Source organism: Sus scrofa, chromosome 15 (assembly GCF_000003025.6).
Source record: "Sus scrofa isolate TJ Tabasco breed Duroc chromosome 15, Sscrofa11.1, whole genome shotgun sequence".
NCBI lineage: Eukaryota > Metazoa > Chordata > Mammalia > Artiodactyla > Suidae > Sus > Sus scrofa.
In genome coordinates, this window is record NC_010457.5 from 130,894,482 (window position 1) to 130,916,298 (window position 21,817).

General features: G+C 39.6%; 1 protein-coding gene across 42 annotated transcripts in view; it reads right to left on the bottom strand.

Annotated features, from left to right (window-relative positions):
• TRIP12 (thyroid hormone receptor interactor 12) overlaps positions 1-21,817 on the bottom strand; it is a 155,931-nt gene that overhangs the window by 109,915 nt on the left and 24,199 nt on the right. For all 42 annotated transcript variants that reach the window (XM_021075059.1, XM_021075093.1, XM_021075075.1 and 39 more), the window contains exon 2: positions 242-388. In XM_021075059.1, the coding sequence (XP_020930718.1) occupies positions 242-339 (98 nt within the window). In that variant the 5' untranslated portion in view covers positions 340-388. The remainder of the gene's footprint in view (positions 1-241; positions 389-21,817) is intronic.

Consider the following 21,817-nt stretch of genomic DNA (forward strand, 5'->3'; position numbering starts at 1 on the left):
AGCAACCCTGGGATTCGAGTTTTCATAATGTCAATGACCCCAACTATTTTTTGAGCCTTGTACATTCAGGGAATGATTAAATAACCACTTTGAATTCCAGTTTTGGGCTACTTGGCTCAAAACTTAGGGGAAAAAATCAACCATTTACAGCAAATCCATCAAGTTCTGGTCCTCATAGTGCAGGTTTTCAAAATATTTTCTTGAATCCTAATTTCTTTTCAAGTTGCCATTAAGTACATACCTTCCTCCTATCGAGTCGTCTTGCGGTTGGGCCCCGGCAGTGTTCCTCTGTGAACGTCGCAGTGACCCCCCTGGATTGTTATTAGGCCGGTTGGACATTGGCACCTCTCTCTTGAAGGGACATACCCTTTCTAGACACTACCATTCACTAAAAGGGGAAAAAAAAAAAAAGGGAAAAAATTAAAATGTCAACTACACATGGTACAACACAGAAAACAAATGAGGGGCACCAAATATGAAGGGAAAATCTTACGTAAACAACTTGATCATATAGCTTTCACCAATGCTGCACTGTCTATTCTTAAAGTCTGGTTGATTAATGTTATACAAAATGTCGGAAAAACATCAAATTCAAGGCATGAAGTCCAGAACCCAGAACATAAAATTAACTTGGATTTCTCGTGGAATGCCCAGGAACTTCCACATTTCTAACTGTACGTGGAAAGGGGCCTTGTATCTAAGGTCAGAACACCTTGGCTCAAGTCCTGTGATGGAACAGGGATTAAATTAAAGGTCTGCCTTTGCACAAACCACTTCTAGCCTCAGATTTCTCAGCCACAGAATAAAAACAGCATACGTCATGCCTACTTCACAGTATTACTGTTAACAAATGAAAGCATGACTACAAAGAAAACAGTAAAACTACGGTATCTTAATGGAGAAAGAAGGGGAAAGCAGCTCAATGCAGTAACTTGAGAGATGGCCCCAGATATCTTGGATTTCAGCATCAGCTGTGTTGGCTATGACTTTGGATAAGAAACTTAATCTCTACATTTCGTTTACTTCTTCTGTCAAATCAGTATATTAGGCATCTCCAGGAGGTGTTGGCAATAAGAAATTGTGAACATAGTTGATAAATGAAATAATTTAGTTCAAAAAACTTATCAATTAACTTGAACTCTATCTTTCTATAAGAAACTGTTCAGAAAAATGCTGATACTCAAAAGAAAACGAGTTTAACTGATAAAACAGGCCAATATTACTATCATAGAAAGAAAGAATTACAATTTTTTTTTAGGGCCACAGCCATGGCATATGAAACAGTAACAGGCTAGGGGTCAAATCAGAGCTGTAGCTGCTGGCCTACACCACAGCTCACAGCAACGCCGGATCCGAGCTGCGAATGCAACCCATACCACAGCTCAAAGCAATGCCGGATCCTTAACCCACTGAGCAAGGTCAGAGATTGAACCAGCATCCTCAGGGATGCTAGTCAGATCCATTTCTGCCAGGTCACAACGGGAACTCAAAAAATTACCATTTTTATAAATCAAATCTGACACAATATTCTCTTAAGCCTACAGTCAAACTCCAAGTAGAGTTCTTTAATTCTGCTTATTGGGAGGGAACAGAAGGAACAGTCAGTCCTAAGACGTTACAGAAAGTTGTGCCAAAAAGAACCTAAGTTAATCAACTAAATCTATTACTGGATATGAAGAGATTCCATGCACTGTTAATGGGAAAATGGTTTGGCGTTTTTTTTGAGTTATATGTTGACTTAATTCAGTAGAAAAGAACTGTTTCTGTCACATACGCCCACATCATCAATTAATACTCTAAATAAACTTCAGTCAGAAAGTTCTAATTTCTAATGCAATTACTCTCAATCTTAGAAAGAAAAAAGATGAGGAGTTCCCACTGTGGTACAGTGGGTTAAGGATCCAATGCGGTCTCTGTGCCAGGACGGGTTTGATCCCCAGCCTGGAGCAGTGGCTTAAAGATTGGGCATTGCCACAGCTGTGGCAAAGATTGCAGATGCAACCTGGATTTGATCCTTAGCCCAAGAACTTCTATATGCCACGGGTGCAGCCAAAAAAGAAAAACGAAGAAATACAATGCAAGCAGTAAAAGAGAAAGAGGAAGGTTCAATTTACAGGTATCGATGGAAAGCTCTCCCCAGGATATGTTAGGGGAGTAAAGGTATAACCAACTCCCATCTGTGTGTGTGTGCGTGTGTGTGTAAATGTGTGTACGTGTATATATACACATATATTTAAAGGCTCACATGTGTATTTTATCTATTGTTTACACATTTAAAACTGGCAGAAAAACTCATAAAACAGACTGTTATCACCCCCCCCATCACCAGTTCTGCATTCCATGGTTTCAGTTATGTATCATGGTACAAAAATATTAAATGGAAAATTCCAAGTTTTAAATTGTACGACATTCCAAGTAGCGATGGAAAAATCTCACGCCATCCCTCTCTGTCCTGCTCAGGATGAGGAATCATGATTTTGTCCAGTGTATCCACTGTACGTGCCTCCCCCCAACCCCATTAGCATATGAAAACACACATAATATACAGGGTTTGGTACAAGCCACGGTTTTTAGGCGTCCACTGGGGATCTTGAAACATATCCCCTGCAAATAGTACTGACTGACTGACTAGGGGTCTGAAGTTGAGATGAAAGGAGCCATTTTTGCTATTTATCCTTTGAAAGCAATATGGTAGGTCACTCTACTACAAATGCTGGGCTCTGGAGTCAAACTGCCTCTGACTGAGTTCAAATCCTAACTCCAACACTAACAAAACGTATGCCCTTGTATACAAACGTCTCTGGGCCTCAGCCTATCAAATGGGGATTAAGAACTTACTGCATAGAGTAGTTGTGAAGATTAAATGGACAAAGCCATGCAAACCACTTAACACAGTGCCTACCACATGGCAAGGGCTCAGTATATACTAACTATTGTTGTGATTACTATAAACATTTACTCAGAAGAATAAAAAGAATACTTGTGGTAAAATAAATATACTGGGGAAAACATTACCATAAAACCACTGTTAACATGAGTCTTAAATTTCAGCTACATAGTTTCCAAGGTGAATTGTGCTATGAAGAGATTGTGCTATGAAGAAAGAAGTTATTTTAATTCAGGGTGAGTATCCCAATCACCTAAGAAGCTCTGGCAAAAAATGAGGGCCTTCTTCTACTTCTCCCCTCAGAATATGGGTGCAGAAAAGGGACAAAGATTTTGAAAGCGCTTTCCTGGCTGTACTGAACTAGAGAACAACTGCACCCTACTCAAAAACGAAATAACACACCAATCTATTTCAGAATTCAAGAAGTTTAACTTCAAACCATCTTGATGCCACCTTGCTCAGAGCCCTAAACTATGTGAAAACAAGATACTGCGCCTTTCGCTTTGAAAAGAAAATAATACTATTATTAAACAGGGTTAGGAGATCTCACCTGCCCATTTCCTGCTATTAAATAAATGCCTACTGTTTTTCAGGGGCATTAAGTCATTCAAGTGAATATGTAAGTCACGCAGGTGAATCTGACCCATAGTTAGCAAAGTAGCTTTAATAAAGCTCCCAACATCTTAAGAACTCATCAACCAACACCCGGCCACTCGTGGACAATCCTTTAGATTTAAGAGGAAAAATGACAAGAAAGACACTTAGTTCTCAAACGCTACCTGCTTTTAAAGCATAAACTGATCTTGAGGAAGGGCAACCAGACTCTGTGAAACTTGGTGGAATTGCCCAAAAGTAAACGTAAAACATACGATACACAAAAGACCCCACCCACCCACCCCCCGCCAGGTATCAACAAACCCAGAGACTGAAGAAACCCTTGGGGGTGTTCACCCCTTTACAAGTACATACCACTTCAAAGTCCCCTGAGTGAAGTCCAAGTCACCCGATGAGGAACCAGTCCTCCGAACCCTGGTGTAAAGGAGACCTAGCCCCTCCAGAGAGCACCACGACCACAAACTCAACTCCTGTCTCTAAAGAAGAGCCCCAAATCACCGTGCAACGATGTCCTCCTTGTTAGGTGAATATTGTGTACTCTCTTCACCAATCAGTATACCTGCCACATTTTAGTAATTAAATTTTAAAACACACAGAAGTGAGTTATACTAAGAAACCACATTTCCTTTTTTTCTTTTCTTTTGGTCTTTGCAGGGCCTCACTGGTAGCATACGGAAGTTCCCAGGCTAGGGATCAAATCGGAATTGTAGCTGCCGGCTTACATCACAGCCCCTTGGCCAGCTCCAAGCCGCGTCTGTGACCTACACCACAGCTCATGGCAAAGCCGGATCCTTAACCCAGTGAACAAGGCCAGGGGCAGAACCCCTCGTCCTCATGGATACTAGTCGGGTTCGTTACCACTGAGCCACAATGGGAACTCCTGCAAGAACTGATTTTGATAACCTAAAATGAATGAAAACTCCAAGATTCCATTTTTTAAGGAAACTTCAATTGCAAACATTCTGGAAACTGATTTTCCTTTAATTTCACAAATCAATATCACAGAAGAGAGGCTAAGGCTAGAGAAAAAAAAACTAACTTTAGGATACGATAGTTCTTCCTAGTCAAATGGCCAAACGTATAAAAGAAAAACAAAATTAAGCATTTATGCAGAATTTTTCTCACATGAAGGAAATTTTATAGAGAACAAATCTCCAATGTAGCTAATTCAGAAGAATCATGAACAGTCCGAAATCAAGCTAGCATATTTACTGTGTAATCACTACCTATTACCTACTTGATAGGCAACTTAAAGCTGAAGGAGAGTGGCCTTATTTTCACATTTTTCGAAAAATATCCCATGCAGTATCTGTACAAAGTTTTCAGCTTTAGGAGAATTGACATTTAAAATGAACCATATTTAGGAGTTCCCGTTGAGGCTCAGTGGTTAATGAATCCAACTAGGGACCATGAAGTTGGAGGTTTGATTCCTGGCCTCGCTCAGTGGGTTAAGGATCCAGCGCTGCCATGAGCTGTGGTGTAGGTCACAGACGCGGCTCGGATCCCACGTTGCTGTGGCTGTGGTGTAGGCTGATGGCTCCTAGCCTGGGAACCTCCATACACCGTGGGTATGGCCCTAGAAAAGGCAAAAAAAAAAAAAAAAGAAAAAAAGAAAAAAGAAGTGAAAAAATTAAAATAAATAAATAAAATGGATCATATTTATCTAGGGTGCCCCCTGACCCCCCCACCATTTATGCCTTTTATGTAGATGTTCCTCCAAGGATACTTGGTTTGGCTTCAGATTATGAAACTGGAGAGTAACAGCAACAGTAGTAAACTTAATTTCCATAGCTCTTTATTCATTTTATTCTAATAAGCAAAATTTAAATGCATCAATGAGCCTTATAAACCCATTTATTATTCCTACTTTACAAATAAGGAAAGTGAAGTGTTAAAAAATTAAGCCGCCCGCATGCAACAAGTAATGGCATCCAGACTTGCAGGTTGCAAGTAAGTGTCCGGAAGTGCAGATGTCAACAGTTGCATAGACCCCAACGAAAAGGCTGTGACTGAGTGTATCGTAGGAGAAAGCACAGTACGTTAAGTGTACCAGAGGCAGCATGAAACAATCTGCAACAAAATGGAATGTCACACTTGCTTATGAGAAGTCATTCTTGCCACAGTTTCTCTAAAGGGAAGTTATTTCCAGGAAGTAAGTATGTAAGTATTTCCAGTAAGAAAGAATGGCAAAGACTTCAAACATGACTATCTTTAATGGGAATGAATATCCCTTAAGCTTCCCTGGGAACAAGGGATTGAGAGGGGCTGAGATACGGCGGCATGTAAAACGCCCCTGCTCACAAAGAGCTTATTGCTCTTTACCCCCCAACTAGATTTTAACACAGAAACACTGAGGATCAAATCCTGGCTCTGCCACTTAACAAGAAATACAATACTGTACCTTCATTTCTGTTTCTTTCTCTATTAAACTAGAGATAACACTATTAACTTAGGGTTTGGGTATTAGAGACAATGCACGTGAGGCGCTTAGCACAGTGCCTGACTTGTGCGATTGTACAGCAGCCACTTAATGAGTGCCTGGAAGTACAATTAAATGACTGGAGAATCTGGGAGAAAATGAGGGGAACCATCAGGCCCAACACCCGGAGTAAGAAAGGAATTAGAGAGGAAAATGACCAAACAATTCATATGAAACCACATAATCATATTTCGCTTAGATTTAGGAAGGAGGCAATACAAAACCACCAGTTAGAACATAAGAGTATAGTTAGTATGAGTATGTATAGCACAGTTACAACGTCAAATGTCAAACTCTTAGAAGGTTGCATCTTTGCAGAACGGTGTGATGTGGTTCAGGAACCTTTAATGAACTCAACATTAGTTTAGAAAAGTAAGTATTAGTTTGCATTAGGGAAGTTGGGAGAAATGTATCGCCTTTGTTCCAGTTCATCAGAAAAGTTATATAAAGGAATTATAAGAATAAGAGCTACTGAGTATAGGGAAAGGGGCTATGTTATCTGAGAATGGGGTCTGTTAAGTGTTCAATTCAATTTAGGGGCATCAAAACCATTCCAATGTCATGTTGGAATACTGTGCAACATGTAAAAACAGTATTTCCAAATCATATTTTTGTAAAAGTAGAAAACAACAGTTAGTGGAGAAAATACAGGTTTTAAAGTGTATATTAAAATAAAAATGGTTATGGGTAACACGTATTTTGTGCTTACAATATACTGGGCAAAGCGCCTTTTAATTTTCATAACCTTACAAAATTAGTACTGGAAATAACTTCCCTTTAGAGAAACGGTGGCACACTGGCACACACCAAGTTATCATAACACTAAGGCTACAAAGCCAATAGGTTACATGGCCATCACTCAAAAACAGGTTTGATCTAAAGTCTATACTATTTATGACTATGCTACATGCCTGAACAAATGAAGAAAAATAATCATACATTTACCTTTTTTAAAAAGAGCCAAACATTAAGAGAACTATCACATTCCAAGGTAGAGGGGATAACCAGAGGGTCCTAATCCTTTTACATTTATTTGAAATGAAGTTCTGTTTTTTTCTATTTTAGGGTGGCACCTGTAGTATATGGAAGTTCCCAGGCTAGGGGATGAATCAGAGCTGCAGCTTGGGGCCTACACAACAGCCACAGCAACAGTGGATCCAAGCTACCTCTGCAACCTACACCACGGCTTGTGGCAACACGAGATCCCTAACCCACTGAGCGAGGCCAAGGATCAAAAACCCACATCCTCAGATAGCACTGGGTCCTTAACCCACTGAGCTGCAACAAGAACTCCTTTTGTTTTTGTTTTTGTTTTTTTGAAATAATCAGTTTAACTGAACAATACTTAAGTGAATAATTATCATAAAACACACTAAATGATATGAGAAGCAATATCAAAAGGAGTATTATAATGAAAAACAAAAGGGTGATTTAATTTTGTCCTTAGTAGGTTGAAAAGGTTCAGTTTAAAAGGCTTAACAACAAAACATCAGAAATAGAAATTAAGCAAAGAATCTCATTCACCACTACATCAAAATGATAAAATATTGAAGAACAGGGAGTTCCCTGGTGGTCTAGTGGCTAGAATCCTGCATATCACCACTGCAGCCTAGGGTTCAATCCCTGGTCTGGGAACTGAGATGCCACATCAAGCCACTGCATGCTGCGGCCAAAAAAAAAAGAAGAAAAAAAAATAATATATATATATAGAAATAAACCTACCTAAGGAAGCAAAAGACCTGTATTCTGAAAACTATAAACCGACCTAGAGAGGCAAAAAACCTGTACTCTGAAAACTATAAAATGCTGCCGACAGAAATTGAAGGCGACATACACAGATGGAAAGATATACCAAGCTCTTGAAATGCAAGGATCAATATCGTTAAAATGACCATACTGCTCAAGGCAATCTACAGATTCATGCAATACCTATCAAATTACCAATGGCATTTCCCATAGAACTTAAGCAAAAAAAAATTTTAATTTGTATGGAAACACAGAAGACCATGAAGAACCAAAACAATCTTGAGAAAGAACACAGCTAGAAGAATCACACTCCCTGCCCTCAGACTACATTACAATGCCACGATAATCAGAACAGCATGGTACTGGCACAAAAAGACATACAGAAATTAAGCCACATGCTATTGGTCAATTGATCTTTGACAAAGGAAGCGTTCTTGCACAATGAAAAAAAGACAGTCTCTTCAACAAGTGGTGCTAGGAAAACTGGACAGTGACCTGTATAAGAACGAAATTAGAACATTCCCTAACACCATATACAAAAATCAACTCAAAATGGATTAAAGACTGGATCCTATAAAAGTCCTTGAGGAAAACATAGGCAGAACACTCTTTGACATAAATCACAGCAATATTTTCTTGGACCCATCTCCTAAAGGAAATAAAACGAAAAATAAACACAGGGGACCTAAGTAAACTTAAAAGCTTTTGCACAGCAAAATGAAAAGACAACCTATGAACTGGGAAAAATATTTGCAAACAATTCTACAGACAAGGGATTGATTTCCAAATATACAAGCAGCTCATACATACAGCTTAGTATCAAAAGAACAAACAATCCAATCAAAAAATAGGCAGAAGGTCTATGTGGATATTTCTCCAAAGACATAGAGATGGCCAAGAGGTACATGGAAATATGCTTAATACCATTAATTATTAGAGAAATGCAAATCAAAACTACAATAAGTTATCGCCTCACATCAGTTAGAATGGTCATCATTAAAAAGTCTACAAGTAGGAAGTTCCCTGGTCCAGCAGGTTAAGGATCCAGCAAAGTCATTGGTGTGGCTCAGGTCCCTGGTCCAGGAACTTCCACATGCCTTGCATATGGCTTAAAAAAAACAAAAACAAAAACAAACAAAACAACCAAGCAAACAAAAAGTCTACAAATAACAAATGCTAGAGAGGGTGTGGAGAAATAGGAATGTAATTTGTTGCAGCCACTATGGCTAACAAAATGGAGGTTCCTTAAAAAACTAAAAGTAAACCTACAGATAAGTCATCAAACAGATTTAGGGATAGATGAGAGTCTGGTAACAATGGAAGGTGAAATAAAGAGATGGGAATCAGCAAACATTTAGACAATTAAAATCTATACAATGAGAAAAAGAACTCTAGGATTGTGTTTCTAAAACCGTAGCATGCACATGTATAGGAACATTAAGTTCTCAAGTTTCTTAACTCTGGTGACAAAGATTAAGAAAAGTTATCTCAAACACTTGAAGAAAAAAGACTGACTGCAATATCCTCTCAATGCCATATGAAACAATATTTAACAGGCTCACCTAGGAATTATTTAATTTCCTGGAAGACAAAACATTAACTCTGCCATTTCTTATTAATAGGGTTTCCGACAACAAATTTCCATGTTACCCTGCAGATTTGTGTGCAGTGGTAATACAAACATTAACAGTAGACAATAAATATAATCCCAAAGACTGCAGTTTGCTGCCTGATAGGTGGCATCTAAAGTTCCCTAATTAAATTGCCTATAAGACACCAGTTCCTCAAATACTACTTGAATCAGCTTTATCCTAACAGGTTCTCTTAATTAATTAGAATAATAAATCTTTATGTTTACTCCATACTTTAAAGTTATGCTTTTAACTTTAGAAAATTACACAAAACAGATGGTAGTCACATTACCCAATGGTACACCAGGGGCAGGAAAATAAATTTAGTGTTAAGCATGTCAAATTTGAGTTTGGAAGCTTTGCAGCTGAAGAGTTCCAGTATGCAGCTGGAAATCAAGATCTAAAATTAAGGAGGTAACTAAATATGTAGATGGAAGAAATTAACAGCAGGCAGGAGACAGGTGAGACCAAGACAATCCATGAGATTTCTTCCTCTAGGAAAAGCACACAGCACAGAGAGAAGAACAAGCCCAGAGCGGAACCTGGCAAACACTAAAATCTAAGCAAAACAGAAAAGAAAGAAACCAGTTGAGGACAATCAGGGACTCACCAACAGTATGAGGAATAAACACTGAAGGTATTACAACAAAACAAAACAAAGTGTGAGAAAAAGATCAGGATGGCGGGAATGCAGACACAAGGGGAAGACGGGTAGGTTCCGGTGTCCCGGGAAGGGCAGAAACACGAAACGGAAAAGTGTCCATCAGATTTAGAAGTAGGTAAGAGTTGTTTCTAGAAATGGCAGTAGACAGTAAACACCAACTCTCATGAGCAAAGGCTAACCAGGCTAAAAAGAGAACAGAGAAAAGAGCCAAGGTGAGGGGAGGCAGGACTGACAAAAGCTGTATGTGCAGGAGTGTACATGATTTTCCTGTTTCTCCTCTTTAAAAAAATAAATCTGGAGGAGTTCCCATTGTGGCGCAGCAGAAGCAAATCCGACTAGGAACCATGAGGTTGCAGGTTTGATCCCTGGCCTCGCCCAGTGGGTTAAGGATCTGGCGTTGCCATGAGCTTAGGTGTAGGTCACAGACGCGGCTTGGATCTGGCATTGCTGTGGCTGTGGTGTAGGCCAGCAGCTGTAACTCCAATTAGACCCCTAGCCTGGGAACCTCCATGTGCCTTGGGTGTGGCCCTAAAAAGACAAAAAGACAAAATCAATAAATAAATCCTGCACATATTTACTTAGGTAAAGAAAATCACTGACAGCAAAGGGCTGGGAATAAGGTATAGTTTATTAACAAGATCCTATAGGAGGAAAAGAAAGAATTAAGAGTAAAAGCTTTAGGAGTTCCTGTTCTGGCGCAGCACAAACCAATACGACTAGGAACCATGACATTGTGGGTTCAATCCCTGGCCTCACTCAGTGGGTTAAGGATCTGGCATTGCCGTGAGCTGTGGGGTAGGTCGCAGACGTGGCTCAGATCCCATGTTGCTGTGGTGTAGGCCGGCGGCTACAGCTCCGATTGGACCCCTAACCTGGGAACCTCCATATGCTGTGGGTGCGGCCCTCAAAAAATAAAAAAAATTAAAAAGAGTATAAGCTTTACGTGAGAAGAAAAGCACATCAAGATGACAAAAGGCAGCAAGGATGTGCATGCATAGCCTAACAAACAGTACCTGTGATTTTAAGGTATAAGAAGAGTTAAGAGAATGGAGATTTCAAAGTTACCTAAGATAGAACAGGGAAGGAGCTGAGAGTAGAAACCATAAAAAATGGAGTTCCCGTTGTGGCGCAGCAGAACTGAACCTGACTAGCATCCATGAGGATGTGTGTTCGATCCCTGGCTTTGCTCAGTGCGCTGGGGATCCAGCTGCAGTACAAGTTGCAGATGCAGCCCGAATCCTGCATTGCTATTGCTGTGCTGCAGGCAGGCAGCTGTCGCTCTGATTTGACCCCTAGCCTGGGAACTTCCATGTGCTGCAGGTGCAGCCCTAAAAGCAAAAAAAAAAAAAAAAAAAAAGACAGCGAGAAAGAAACCATAAACCATTAAGTACCAGTCCACACCTAATGTAATTTTCTTCTTTATGTAAGAGGAAACCCTCATCCAGCACATACATCTCTTTAGGGACCTACCGAACAGCTCTCCAGTTCCCCAGATTGCTACTGCAAGGAAACTCTGCATTATATCATTCTACTCCAAAACATGAATTTATCCACTTTCTCTTTACTCATCTGTTGACAGCTAATCCATTTACAGAGATGGAAAGAGAATACCACTGACCCATCAGAGTCTGAATTTTGAATAATTTCTATACTGTGCTTTCATTTATAAAGTGTAAATTAAAAACTAAGGGGCTTGCAGCAAATACTTGATCTTTTCAAGTATCACCCAACACTGAACAACTAGATTCGACACCGGGCACACAAACTGATGCCAGCATCCACATTTTACAACCGTAATAGGCCTTGAGAATCTACCTTACATGCCATTTGGCAAGAGCCAATGAGATTAATTTTGGCCTTTTTACAAAGAATACTTATTTTGGGGGTATTAAGCCATACAATTCATGCTATAGCGCTCTTAGAAACAATCTTTTTCTTGTTCAACAGATATTAAGATTCACAGTTGTCTCTATTAATACATTAATTATATCAATTAGTATCCTTGAGTCTGAGCACATTTGGTTGAAAATATTTTAACTCAGATATTATTCCAAGAATAGAAACAGGAGACAGACAGCAGGGTAATGGCTCTTTTACTTTACCTCCTCCCTGAAATCAAGCAAAATGAATAAATGCTTAAAAATTCAGAAGTCTCAGATTTCCCGCTGTGGCTCAGCAGACTTCCCACTGTGACTCAGTAGTAACGAACCCAACTAGGATCCAAGAGGATGTGGACTGGATTCCTGACCTCGATCAGTGGCTTAAGGATCCAGTGTTGCTGTGAGCTGTGGTGTAGGTAGGTCCCAGACGAGGTTCAGATCTGGCACTGCTGTGGCGCAGGCGGGCAGCTGCAGCTCCGATTCAACCCCTAGCCTGGGAACCTCCATATGCCACACCTGTGGCCCTGGAAAGAAGACAATTCAGAAGTCTCCACTTACAACGAAACTAGAGAAAAGCTGGCCACACCCTAAATCACAGAAGAACATTTGCCAGATACAATAAAATCTATACCAAAATCAGTGAAAAGGGAGTTTAAAAAAAAAAAAAAAGTAAGACGTTCTTAAAGGTTCCAATCCATGACCCTTTCCTTGAAAACACCAAACTGTGGAGCAAGGGCAACAGAAGAGCCAAGTACCTCTACCTAGAGCCCAGGTTCCCACACCAGACGGGCAAGAGAGGTGAGGCATCTAGAGAAGGAGGCAGGCAGGCATTTGTGTTTAACAGCGCCCTTATTAAGCAAGACAAAAAGCAGGCTTACAGGAGAGAAGCCAGTGAAAGCAACAGCAACTCCCAAATTCAGAGCAGCTGGGCAGGCACTAGACCACCAAGCAAAAGGCACCACCGCAGCTTTTCTCCAAGACGATGAGCTCTGCTCCAAGAAAGAAAATAAGCAAAAGCAAAGTTGGGAATTAATTACCAAAGGAACTGGTGAAAAGATGTTCTGAAACAACTTGAAGGATACAAAAAGGGAGGACGTGGTTAATGAAAGAAACAGAAGAAAAAGTAATACTATTGCACAATTTTATAAGTAAGTTATAAAACAGGAAGAAGACGACTTCAAGAGTTTTGTTTAACTCTGCCACAATGAGAAGGAAAATGCTTTATACACTGAAAATGGAACTATTGGCAAGATTTTCTTAGGCAAAAACAGGTACAGAAAACTGGGTACGGAATATATATATATATTACTAAACATGCAATAATCACTGGCTTAAAAGTTATTAATAGAGAATCCATTAACAAAAAAACTAAGTCAGCTACCTTGCTAGAGAGCAGGACCCTCAAGGCCCTCCACATTTTGAATCGTGTGCTATTTCCCTAGATAAAAAATTCTTTAAACAGTTATGTATAATTTTAACTCTAGAGAAGATGATACTCAGTGGGTAAAATCTCTCAAAATATTAGCCCGTTTTTAGCACATTCTTCCCCATTTTCATTTTTTTTTTAATTTTGTGATCTCATTACTAAAAACTGGAGAAACACTCAAAACCTGTTTTTTCCCCCACAGGTTTCTACATCCCAGGCACATGTTCATTTTAAAAAAAGAAAGTAATTTTGTAACACAAATCCTGTTCCCAAGAAAATGGAGTTCCTAACTGCCTAAAACACAGACTACAGAGATGACAGTGAATCAGCCAGAGAGCCTTTATCTATCACTGGCACCAAAAGTCTCTTTTGTAGAACACTATAATACAATCATCAACCAGTTTATCACAGATGCAGGTCAGGCCAGCCCAACTACTTCTAAAATATAAAGCAACTCATTCCCTAATAAAACTCCTGTCTAAACTCATATAGGTGGTATAATTCTTCAAAATATTAACTGCACTTAGTAGACTATTTTCTTCTACTTCTTAAAGTCTCAAGTCAGCAATTTTTACATGGTTTGCTAAAGCTGGCTGGCCCATATGCCCAGTTTTAACAGGCCCCGTATCTGTGGGCTCCCATAATCAGCCCGTCAGGGGAAGCAGAAGGTCAGCTTACACTAGCATTTTTAGTACATCCTCTTAAAGATGTTCTTTTGTGCCTAGCCAGGAATGAACAGACAAAAGGAAAAGGTTATTGGACTAGGGTGTCTCTAAAATCTGATTCAGCTCTAATTTTCTAAGACCCTAATCTAATATTTTCACTTTTCCTAAATAGAGCAGTTTTAAAAATGTTCCTTATGAAGACCTAGGAACACCACTATTAGAAACAAGAATTATCAAAAGAGAAGGAAAAAGAGAATGATTTGTACATGCCTCTCTTCACCAAGGGACAGAGAGACCTGCTGGGTAGAATCCTTGTTATTACTGAAAGAAAAGTACAAGGATTCCTGCAGATTACACAAAAGTGCTCCTACGGACAAAAACAAGTTTATGTTTGCTAACTGACATTCAGAGCGTAAAGATATTTTCAGAATATTTTCTTCAGTCCACGTTCTTGTCACTGCTGTGAACTTCACCATAATAATGAGATCACAGAGGTTAATTTCTTCAGCATGGCTTGTATTGGAAAGTCTACGCCTGCCTTGCAACAAACACGATTTCAACATTGTGATAATCATGGACTGGTACAAACTTCTTAAAACAACAAATACGTAGCCTGTCCTCAACGGTGTTAGAATCTGGAGAATTTTCAAGAACACATATTACTAAGTTTGTGGTAAAGCTCAGGAGAAAGCAAGCAATGAAATAAATATAACTCAAAGTTGGGGATAAAGATACTGAGTGTTACTTTACTGCAAGGTAAACATATAGTGCCAATTTTTTGAAGATCATGTATGTCATAGGGATTGCGCCTGAATTCAGAAAGTTCCAGAAAATATTTTTCAAAGGTTAAAAAAACACATACACAGTGAGCAAGTTATACTCTAATGACTAGCGCCCCGCATTTCCAGAAAGAGTGGCATTTTTACTAAAAAGAGAAAGTACTGACTGCCTCTATACTGAGCCAGAACATGTACCTATGGCCAGGGAAAATATAAAAGTTGTTAGTTCCAAAACTAAGTTTTTAATATAGATTCCAGGGCCCTATCAGAATAGGGATAAAGGAAAAATCAAAGCTGACACTATTACACTTTCAGTGCCATCATTACAGATCGCCTAATCCTTTGCAACCTTCACATGGCTCTCTCATATCCCATAATTAAAAACTGCCCCCATGTCCTTAGACTCCACAATGCTCCTTCTAGGACTCTTCCAGGAAGCTAACCTCAAGAAACACCTGCAGGAGTTCCCGTCGTGGCGCAGTGGTTAACGAATCCGACTAGGAACCATGAGGTTGCGGGTTCGGTCCCTGCCCTTGCTCAGTGGGTTAACGATCTGGCGTTGCCGTGAGCTGTGGTGTAGGTTGCAGACGTGACTCGGATCCCGCGTTGCTGTGGCTCCGGCGTAGGCCGGTGGCTACAGCTCCGATTCAACCCCTAGCCTGGGAACCTCCATATGCCGCGGAAGCGGCCCAAGAAATAGCAACAACAACAACAACAACAACAAAACAACAACAACAACAAAAAAAAGACAAGAAACACCTGCACAAGTCTACAAGAATGATGTATATATAATCAAGACGTTTGAAGCAGCCTGTCAGAGAGGAAAAAAAACGAAGAAGATCCAAATGTTCTTAGCAGGGAAATGGTTAAATAAACAAGTTGTCGCAATTTTACGGCATGTTAAGAGGCCCTTAAAAACAGAGATAGGTTTGTAAACACTGCCCTGATATCAAGGGCAGAGCACTGCTTGCTAATTCCTTGACAAACATTTAGGAGCCTATCTGACAGGTCTCAACAAGCTTCATCCTTGCCTCTATGAAGCTCAGACTCAACTGAGAAGACATAACAATCAAGCTTTCTGCACACTGTAAAAGAGCTACGAAAGATGGAACAGGAAAAAAGCAGCAAGTATAGAGAATAAGGAAGGCGAAGGAAAAAGCTACTTGAGGTTGACTCATCAGGTAATACCTCTCGGAAGAGAAATTTTAAGCCGAGACCTAAAAAATAATAACGTAGGAAAAAACTGCATGTATTTTCTATATATGCATCAGAAAAAAATACGGCAAGATATACCTAAGTGTTTATAGTAGAGCAGAGGAAGTGGTAGAGCGTGTCCAGTTCCTGAGTCAGTTCGAATCCTGGCTCCACCAGAAACCACATTACCTTGGAGAAATTTCTTACCTCTCAAAGTTTTTACTTTCCTCATCTATAAAAGGAAGATAACTGTATTTCACTAAGTTATAAAAATTAACTGAAACATTTAGAAAATACAATAAGCCAATTACGGGGGGGGGGAGAGAACCTACATACTAAGTTTTAAGAAACATATCAACAAAACACAAGCATGGAAAATACGAACATTAGACATTTATAGATATTAAGGAACTGACAATTTACTGTAAAATCGAGGTATTTATTAGCTTATGTCTTTTTAAATAATTCTCAATTTTTAGAGAAGCAGATAAAAATACTTACAGATCAAAATGTGCTTTAAAATAACTGTGGTGGGGGAGTTTCCATTGTGGCTCAGTGGTAACAAACCAAACTAGTATCCATGAGGACTCAGGTTCAATCCCTGGCCTCACTCAGTGGGTTAAAGGTTCTGGTGTTGCGGTGAGCTGTGGTGTAGGTTGCAGATGTGGCGTAGGTTGCAGATGTGGCTAGGATCCCACGTGGCTGTGACAAAGGCCAGCAGCTAAAGCTCTGATTTGACCCGTAGCCTGGGAACTTCCATAAGCCATGGATGCAGCCCTAAAAAAACAAAAAGACAAAAAAAAAAAAAAAAAAAACCACAAAACTGGGGAGGGGTTAAGAGTATAGATGGAAAAAGAGTGGCCACAAGTTGATGATACCACAACTGGGTCTTGGGTACACTGAAGTTCATTATACAATTCTATTTTTGTGTATGTCTGAATCTCCCATAATAAGTGTCTTTTATAAAAAGAATAAGCACTCAATTGTATGCTGTAATTACTTTGGAAAGAGGAGACTGTTGCTTTTGTTTGTTTTCAAAGAGCCATCACCACTAGCTTTTTAAAAAAATATGCCCATGGGGATTTCACTTTTATCAGAAATGAGAAAAATCAAGCTTCTCGATATAGAGCAAATCATCCTTGACCTAAATGTGTCAACCTACATTTTATTTCATTAATTCATCCTTTAAATTCCTTGTCTCCCAACTTCTTTAGCACAGTGAGCTTATCACAGAAAACATTATGCCTTTCAGAGGTGAAGATACAGAAGAAAAACCCTATCTCCCACCCACCAGAGAAGTGGCCACAATGACCCCATACATGGTTGTTTCCAGAGCTCCCAGGGTGTAGAAGAATTTCTCCTTCATACATTCCAAGCAGTCGGGCACAGTCTTCCACTAACACAGGATGCAACCACTCAACAGTGAACTCTGGGGGATGCAGAATCAATTCAACACTTCCCCTAACTCTTTGCAGTTGACCTAAACAGCTAATTACACTGCTCCGGGTTGAATCTGAGCTGTAGCCACTGGCCTATACCACAGCCACAGCAATGCCAGATCTGAGGTGTCTCTGTGACCTACATCATAGCTCATGGCAACGCTGGATCCATAACCCACTGAGAGATGCCAGGGACTGAACCTGTATCTCACGGTTACTAGTCAGATTCATTTCCCCTGAGCCACGACAGGAACTCCCTAGGATTAAGTTTTAAACAACTTATCAGACCTTTTTCCAAAGGAGCTACACTACTTCACAATCATTAAGTATTAGCATTTCAGTTGCTCCTTAACTTTGCCAAAACATGGTGTTGTCAAGTCCTGCACACATTTTAGCCCTTCCGATGAGTATGCAGTGGTACTTCATGCTGCTCCAACTTACAGTTCCCTAATGACAACTGCTGTTGATCACTTTTGCTTAAAGCTCTTCCTGTTTTACTCTCCACACCAAAATACTCAAGAACTTAATTTTATTTCAAACTTTTTTCAGCTTTATCTATTCAAGAAGTTAAAACCTAAAAATCTGTATAGGCCTGGCCAAGATCTGTGATATTTTAAATAATCTCAATAATCCAAAAACCGAAGCCAAGGTATTGCAAATCGTATGAATCTCAGCACAGTGCTGCTCAGTAGTTAGTATGCCTAAAAATCTAAAAAGATAAAAAAAAAAAAAAAAAAAAAAAAAGACGAAAAAATATTCAAACACAAGACAAAAGAAAGCTCGTGTAGGAAGTTCCCTGGTGATCTAGCGGTTAGGATCCTGCACGTTCACCACTGCAGCCTGGGTTCAATCCCTGGTCTGGTAACTGAGACAAGCCCCTGCATGCCACAGCTGCACCAGCCCCCTCCAAAAAAAAGGAAAGAAAAGAAAGCTGGTATAGCTATGTTAGCATCAAAAAACTGACTTTACAACTTTTTAAAAAGACATTACTAAAGATAAATAGGGTACCTTCATAATGATAAAAGGTTTAATTCAGGATGATAGCAACTCTTAATCAGTTTTTAAAACCTTCAGAATTTAAAAATATACTAACCCAGAGTGAATTTTAAAACACCTTTCTCTGTAACTGGTAACAACATAACCAAAAAATCAGTAAGGATAGCGCTAACTCGAACACCGTCATCAGCAGTTAACGGACAACTGCAAACATGTGTTTTTGTCAAGGAGATGCAGAATACTGACAAAATCTATTCACACTCTGGCCTTCATAAAGTAAATCAACAAACTCAAAGAATCGAAATCACACAGAGCATATTCTTTGACCACAGTGAATAGAAATCAATAGCCAAGAATATACCTAAAAAATTCCATTGTTGGAAAGGAAGCACACTTCTAGAGTAACTACCTAAATACTTTTAACAGCCAACTGGCAATTAACTCAGAGTTCACCGTCCATCAGCAAGACTGTGACTGATTTTCCCCTAAATCATTACCTTGCACTTGCCTCCACCAAGTTCACCTGAAATCTTGTCTACTCGAGTTTTACAACATCTTCTTGCCTTAAAATTTCTCAAAGTTTCTGCTCCAACTCTGAAGAGTTCCATGGCATTTGGCAAAATTAAGACACTTCACTGAATTCTACTACAAAAGTACAATTAGGTGTTTACAGTCTTGTTTTTTCTAAGAAATTCCCTATGGATGTCATGACTATTATAGTGAACCAATATTTATACTGATGCAGTTGCGTAACACTGAAATGAAAATTCCGCCTGGAAAGAAAACAAACTCCATGTATTAGACAACCATTTATAATACACTATATCCACCATCTGCTTCCTCCTCTCCACTGCTCCCCACAGCACCTTTGGAAGCTGTCACTACACAACCAGTGCCCATTCCCCACAGTTCAGACCACAGGTTAAGGAGTTCAGTACTCCACAAAGACCTATGCTGGATCAATCCAAGTCCTTCCCCAGGACTCTTTAGGTACCTAGACTGTAAAGCGTGAAGTCTGGCTATGTTTAACACAGCCCCATTAAGAATCTTGAGAGAGGGAGTAAATAAAGCAAACACACATAGTAAAGACAACAGGTATCTGATTTGTTGGTTTCAGTTCACTGTTCCTAAGGCCCAACTGCCTGACTTCACCCTTAAAGATTTCATTAAATTCACAGGGGTGTAGAGGACCTCAAATGTGTCCAATCAAGGTCTGCATTTTTCTCACTTCCTACTTTACCTTTTATGCTCCAAATCTGTGGCCCTGCTGCTCTTTTCAACCTGACTTATTCCTGGAGACCCAATACTTTCTCCAATAACAAAAACAAAACTATTATGTCTTTGTATACTATTGTCTGATACAACTACTTTGTATTCTTCTGACAGAGATCTCTAATTCTAAAAGCCCCAGGATTATAGAAAGAAACAATTTACCTATATTTAACAGAAGAAGAGCTGCTCAAAGGAAATTCATCCAGGCAAGTATCTAAACTTAGGAGTTCCCATAGTGGCCTAGCGTTAACGAACCTGACTAGCATCCATAAGGTTGAGGGTTTGATCCTCAGTGGGTTAAGAATCCGGCATTGCCACGGATCAGTGGGTTAAGGATCCAGTGTCACCAAGAGCTGTCGTGTAGGTTGCAGACACAGCTCGGATCTAGCGTTGCTATGGCTATGGTGTGTAGGCCAGTGGCTACAGCTCAGTTTGGACCCCTAGCCTGGGAACCTCCATATGCCGTGGGTGCAACCCTAAAAAGACAAAAAAAAAAAAAAAAAAAAAAAAAAGTATCTAAGCTTAAACCCAGATTAGCAGTCTTTTGACTCTCATACCAACTTTCTATTACGCTGCCCTTTAAAAGGATAAATTCATATCCATCAAACCCAGTTTATAACTTTTCATCTGTAGTATGTTATATAAATTTTTTTAATTAACCTTTTTAAGTGATAACACACAGTATCATTAAAATGAGTTACTCAAACTTGGTACTATAAAAATAGTAACAAATAGCATTACTGAATATATTAAAATCAGTATCAATAAATCATAAAATTTAGTAACTTCTTTTCCTATCCTTTATTAACATTCAAAGAAGAACTCCAATAAACAAAAGCTAAAAGAGTACAGCAACTCTAAACCCATTCTAAAAGAAATACTGAAAGGGCTTCTCTAAAGAAAAAAAGAAGAAATAGAATGGAGGAAACCACAATTGAAAAGCAATCACTTAAATAACCCAGCATACAGCTCTCAAAGAGGAAAAAAAAATTTTAAAGAAGAAAAACATGAACATGACAAGAGAAAGAACTGAACCACAGCCACCAAATATCTATGCGAAATCATTTCTCACTCACAAATAGAAAAACAACCAAAACAGGGAGTTCCTGTTGTGGTTCAGGGGGAACAAACCCAACTGGCATCCATGAAGATGTGGGTTTAAGGATGGGCATTGCCGTAAGCTGTGGTATAGGTCGCAGACGTGGCTGGGATCCCCTGGTCCTGTGGCTGTGGTATACACAGGCCGGCAGCTGCAGCATCGATTCAGCCCCTAGCCTGGGAAATTCCATGTGTTGCAGGTGCGGCCCTTAAAAAAAAAAAAAAAAGAAAGAAAGAAAGATGACCAAAATAAACTAGAGGGAGAGGAAGAAAGTACTGCCACATCTGCAAAATGTAAAACCAGACAGTTAAGTTTCTTCTGAGAAAAAAAAAAGGGGGGGGGGATCACAAACGCCAACAAGAATAAACTAGAAACGCCAAACGGGTTACAGAAGATTCCACCCTATGCTGTGCTGAGACATCAGCTAGCCTTAGGCTTCTTTTAAAGACAACTCAGAAGTGAGCAGACAATGGTCACTGGAGATTTTGGTGGGATGCAGGCAAGATTTAAAGGAACGCTGAGAGGCTCAGAGCAATGTAAGAGCAAACCACTAGAGTAAAAAGCGAGAGATGACTACTTTAAGTACTATTACACAAAGCTACACAAGAGCTACACAGCCCTGAGGGAGGCCAATACACCTCCCAGGAGTGGAAATAGGAAAACTCTTACAGATAAAAAGGTATCTGCCCAGGAGAGAAGGGAGTCATCGGAACGGGATGCAAAAAGGGTGTTCCACACAGAGACAGCTTCAGAGAGGCATGAATGAAGGAATGAAAAGAAAACCCTTACATGAAGGAACAAATGAATGAATGAGCAAAAGGAAGAAACAGGAAGTAGCTGGAGAAAAGCTTGACGACAAGCTAGCAATTAAAATGACAAAAGAGACCCAAACACACAATTCACACCTGAACTCTTCCAACCAATCTGCATACCATATACAACAATGCAGAAATTACCAAAGGGGCTTTTAAAACAAAACATTCCATATAAACTTCTAAACAATAATTCAGAAAAAAAAGTTTGTAAAAGCCAATCACAAATTTTC